Here is a 4935-nt window from a genome sequence, read left to right as displayed (position 1 = left end):
TTTAATCAATAAATATTAAAACAAAAATATTTCTGTCTTGTTCAATATTGTGCAATGTTAATGTGATCTAATGTGAGCCCATAAATGTCCACACCTCTTCTCAGCACAGCCCGTGGCTGTGTGCCATGCTGTAGTGACACTGATGATTACTGGTTCAATGAAAGGTCAATGATTATAATCATAAGGGCATCTAAAGTGAGACTGTCAGACATTGTTTTTGTAGCTAACTTTGGCTGAGGTGAGCTTATTTTGTCAGCATGGCGTTGGCTAACCGCACGCTGCTGGAGGCTGCTTGTCCTTGAGTTGTGTACGCCATGGCCACCTGGGATCACCATGGAGCCGGTAAATGATCCACGGCAGCGCTCAGCTGGTTTGGGGGAATATCACACGGACGCATGGTGTCTCGGGGAGGGAGGGGTGTCCGACCGACTTAGGTGGGCCGCCCGGGTCCAGCTCTGTGTGGAAAGCACTGTGGTCTGTGTGTCCTGTAAAAACCTCACATTCATCATGTAGCAGCTGATTGGCCCTACTCCTCCCCCCCTCCTTTTCCTCCTCTCCTCCTCCTCTCCCTCCTTCTTCTCCCCCCTCCTCCCATCTGTATTGTGTTTCTTTTGCTGGTCTGTTTATTCCCCCCCCCCACCCCCCTTTTCGTCCTCCCCTCTTCCTCCTTCTCCTCCTCCGGTCGTCATGGTTACCACGGCAGTGATGATCAGTAACTCCTGCGTCCATTTCTTTTCTCTAACTGATCAAGTTCATCATCTGATCGGTTTTTCCCCGTGAGCTTGAGCAATAACCGTCCGTGACGTCATTCCATTTCCTCTTTGTGTGGGAAGTCGGTGAGGAGAAAAGACCTGCTGATCAGCCAATCAGCTGCCCGTCTGTCTCTCTGCGGGTTTATTTTCTCCTCCTCCTCTGCTTCTCTCCAGCGTTTCTCCTCTTCCTCTTCTTCTCTCCACCGTTTCTCCTTCCTCTCCTCCTCCTCTCCTCCTCCTCCTCTCCTCCTCCGCTCCCCAGCAGCGATGCTCCCGCCGGGCCTGGCCGGCCTCGGCGCTCTGTCTGCGGACTGGCAGTAGATCGGCAGGTCGGTGCAGGTCGCGTCTCTCCGTCATGGTGCAGAAATCCCGGAACGGCGGGGTGTTCCCCGGAGCGCAGGCCGACCAGAAGAAGCTGAAGGTCGGCTTTGTGGGTCTGGAGGCCGGGGGGACCGAGTCCAGCAGGGACGGAGCTCTGCTCATAGCAGGTAAACACACAAGGACAGCGTTAACCGAGGGAGGGCAGGGTGGCGCGCGGCTGGATAATTGTGTTTGCGTGTGACTGGGCTATTGTGTTTGTGCACTGAAAATATTTAAGTACATTTACTCCAATAAAAATATTGCAAGTATAAATTACCATTTGACAAACCTACTCAATTAAAAGTTTAAAAGTACTTGATAAATTGACTACTCCAAGTGTACTCATTGGCAGAGTACAAGTTACTTTGTTACAAGTTAATAGTTAAGTTAATATTGATTAGTGTGTGCTGGTCAGAGATCTTCACAAGTCATTTTATGCTGCAAGTCCAAGTGTCTGTTTGGAATAACAAGTGCAGCAGCTTATTGCACTTTGTTTGCATGTTGATTATTTTACTATTTCTGTTGAATAACAACAACAACAACAACAGTCAAACTCTGATCAAGGAGAGGATTCTGTGAATAGATGACAATCAGTCAGTGATCATGTGACCGGTTACAGCTGGAGCCTACATTTGTTCTGCAGAGACTAAAAAGTGTTTGTGCAGCTTGTGAGAAGGCGATGCAGGCTACTTTCCAACGCCACGGCAGAGTGTGCACTTTCTGGATATATTATATTTGTGGAGAAAACAAACCTTCAACCGAAAAGGTTTCTTCATGATTTTCTCATTTTCTGTTGCTTCTTCCCAGCTCATTAATATCTGGTCCTCTCTGAGACAGTGGTACCGGGGACCCGGCGTCCTCGCTGCTGTCTTTACTGCTGGGGTTAGAAGCAACACCAAAATAAAAGTCGGTAACTTTGAGGCACGCTGCTGCACCTGCCTCGAGCCACTTTGCATGTTTTATATTATGTATATATTAATATCATTATATTATGTTCTGATGGCCAGTCATGGCCACTTCAGGTTCAGTAACCACACTATGGGCCAGTCGATCGAGGGACACACCAATCAATTTTCAACTGCAGTTTTATGACTCAAATCTAATACCATGTGGTTTGTTGGCCCAATTGTCCAGCGGCGGTGTCACTGCGGAAGTCTGTAAATATTAGTGTCACTGTGTAAATATTAGTGTTAATATTAGTCAGTGTGTAAATAGTAGTGTTAACATTAGCGCCAGTGTCTAAATGTTAGTGTTAATATTAGAGTCAGTGTGTAAATATTACATTTATATTTCCTCATTTGACAGACGCTTTTATCCAAAGCGACTTACATTTGAGGAACAACATACAAGCATCAACAGAGCATCAAATACAGATCTACAACTGACAATACATACTAGTAAGAGCTCACAGGACATATCACATCAATGGGGTAGATACCTAGGGAAGGAAGTAAGAGTTAACAAACAGTGCAATCAAAACAAGATCATTGTAGGGGATGGAAGAAGAAGAGCACAGGAAGTGCATGTTAGAGGTCAGGAGTTAGAGGTGTTATAAGAGGAAGTGTTCTCGGAAGAGATGATTTTCAAGAGCTTCTTGAAGTTAGAGAGGGACGCCCCTGCTCTGATGGCGTGTGGTAGTTTGTTCCACCATCGTGGTGTCACAGATGAGAATAGCTGGGACTGCTATTCTCATCTGTGACACCTGTGATATTAGTGTTATATTAGAGCCAGTGTGTAAATATTAGTGTTATATTAGAGTCAGTGAGTAAATATTAGTGTAAGTGTATTAATATTAGTCAGTGAGTAAATATTAGTGTTATATTAGAGCCAGTGTGTAAATATTAGTGTTATATTAGAGTCAGTGAGTAAATATTAGTGTTATATTAGAGTCAGTGAGTAAATATTAGTGTTATATTAGAGCCAGTGTGTAAATATTAGTGTTATATTAGAGTCAGTGTGTAAATATTAGTGTAAGTGTATTAATATTAGTCAGTGTGTAAATATTAGTGTTATATTAGAGTCAGTGAGTAAATATTAGTGTTATATTAGAGCCAGTGTGTAAATATTAGTGTTATATTAGAGCCAGTGTGTAAATATTAGTGTTATATTAGAGCCAGTGTGTAAATATTAGTGTTATATTAGAGCCAGTGTGTAAATATTAGTGTTATATTAGAGTCAGTGAGTAAATATTAGTGTAAGTGTATTAATATTAGTCAGTGAGTAAATATTAGTGTTATATTAGAACCAGTGTGTAAATATTAGTGTTATATTAGAGCCAGTGTGTAAATATTAGTGTAAGTGTATTAATATTAGTCAGTGATTAAATATTAGTGTTATATTAGAGCCAGTGAGTAAATATTAGTGTAAGTGTATTAATATTAGTCAGTGAGTAAATATTAGTGTTATATTAGAGCCAGTGAGTAAATATTAGTTTAAGTGTATTAATATTAGTCAGTGAGTAAATATTAGTGTTATATTAGAGCCAGTGAGTAAATATTAGTGTAAGTGTATTAATATTAGTCAGTGAGTAAATATTAGTGTTATATTAGAGTCAGTGAGTAAATATTAGTGTAAGTGTATTAATATTAGTCAGTGTGTAAATATTAGTGTTATATTAGAGTCAGTGAGTAAATATTAGTGTTATATTAGAGCCAGTGTGTAAATATTAGTGTTATATTAGAGTCAGTGAGTAAATATTAGTGTTATATTAGAGCCAGTGTGTAAATATTAGTGTTATATTAGAGTCAGTGAGTAAATATTAGTGTTATATTAGAGCCAGTGTGTAAATATTAGTGTTATATTAGAGTCAGTGAGTAAATATTAGTGTTATATTAGAGCCAGTGTGTAAATATTAGTGTTATATTAGAGCCAGTGTGTAAATATTAGTGTTATATTAGAGCCAGTGAGTAAATATTAGTGTAAGTGTATTAATATTAGTCAGTGAGTAAATATTAGTGTTATATTAGAGCCAGTGTGTAAATATTAGTGTTATATTAGAGCCAGTGAGTAAATATTAGTGTAAGTGTATTAATATTAGTCAGTGAGTAAATATTAGTGTTATATTAGAGCCAGTGAGTAAATATTAGTGTAAGTGTATTAATATTAGTCAGTGAGTAAATATTAGTGTTATATTAGAGTCAGTGAGTAAATATTAGTGTTATATTAGAGCCAGTGTGTAAATATTAGTGTTATATTAGAGTCAGTGAGTAAATATTAGTGTTATATTAGTGCCAGTGTGTAAATATTAGTGTTATATTAGAGCCAGTGTGTAAATATTAGTGTTATATTAGAGCCAGTGAGTAAATATTAGTGTTATATTAGAGCCAGTGTGTAAATATTAGTGTTATATTAGAGTCAGTCAGTAAATATTAGTGTTATATTAGAGCCAGTGTGTAAATATTAGTGTTATATTAGAGCCAGTGTGTAAATATTAGTGTTATATTAGAGCCAGTGTGTAAATATTTGTGTTAGTGTATTGATATTAGTCAATGTGTAAATATTAGTGTAAATATTAGTGCCAGTTTGTAAATATTAGTGTCAGTCTGTAAATATTAGCGTCTGTGTATAAATATTAGTGCAAATGTTAGTGCCAGTTTGTAAATATTAGTGTTAATATTAGTATGACTGTGTAAATATTAGTGTAAATATTAGAGTCAGTGTGTAAATATTAGAGTCAGTGTGTAAATATTAGTGTTAATATTAGAGTCAGTGTGTAAATATTAGTGTAAATATTCGCGTCAGTGTGTAAATATCAGTGTTATATTAGAGTCAGTGTGTAAATATTAGTGTTAATATTAGAGTCAGTGTGTAAATATTAGTGTTA

General features: G+C 38.0%; 1 protein-coding gene across 4 annotated transcripts in view; it reads left to right on the top strand.

Moving 5' to 3' along the window:
* The first annotated feature begins 709 nt into the window (after positions 1 to 709).
* kcnq2a (potassium voltage-gated channel, KQT-like subfamily, member 2a) overlaps positions 710 to 4935 on the top strand; it is a 30642-nt gene continuing 26416 nt past the window's right edge. For all 4 annotated transcript variants that reach the window (XM_046075883.1, XM_046075882.1, XM_046075880.1 and 1 more), the window contains exon 1: positions 710 to 1240. In XM_046075883.1, coding sequence (XP_045931839.1) covers positions 1108 to 1240 — 133 coding nt within the window. In that variant the 5' untranslated portion in view covers positions 710 to 1107. The remainder of the gene's footprint in view (positions 1241 to 4935) is intronic.

The sequence above is a fragment of the Micropterus dolomieu genome, linkage group LG18 (genome assembly GCF_021292245.1).
Source record: "Micropterus dolomieu isolate WLL.071019.BEF.003 ecotype Adirondacks linkage group LG18, ASM2129224v1, whole genome shotgun sequence".
NCBI classification, from domain to species: Eukaryota; Metazoa; Chordata; class Actinopteri; order Centrarchiformes; family Centrarchidae; genus Micropterus; species Micropterus dolomieu.
Note: the sequence above shows the minus strand (reverse complement) of the source record. Positions and strands in the feature narration are given on the sequence as shown.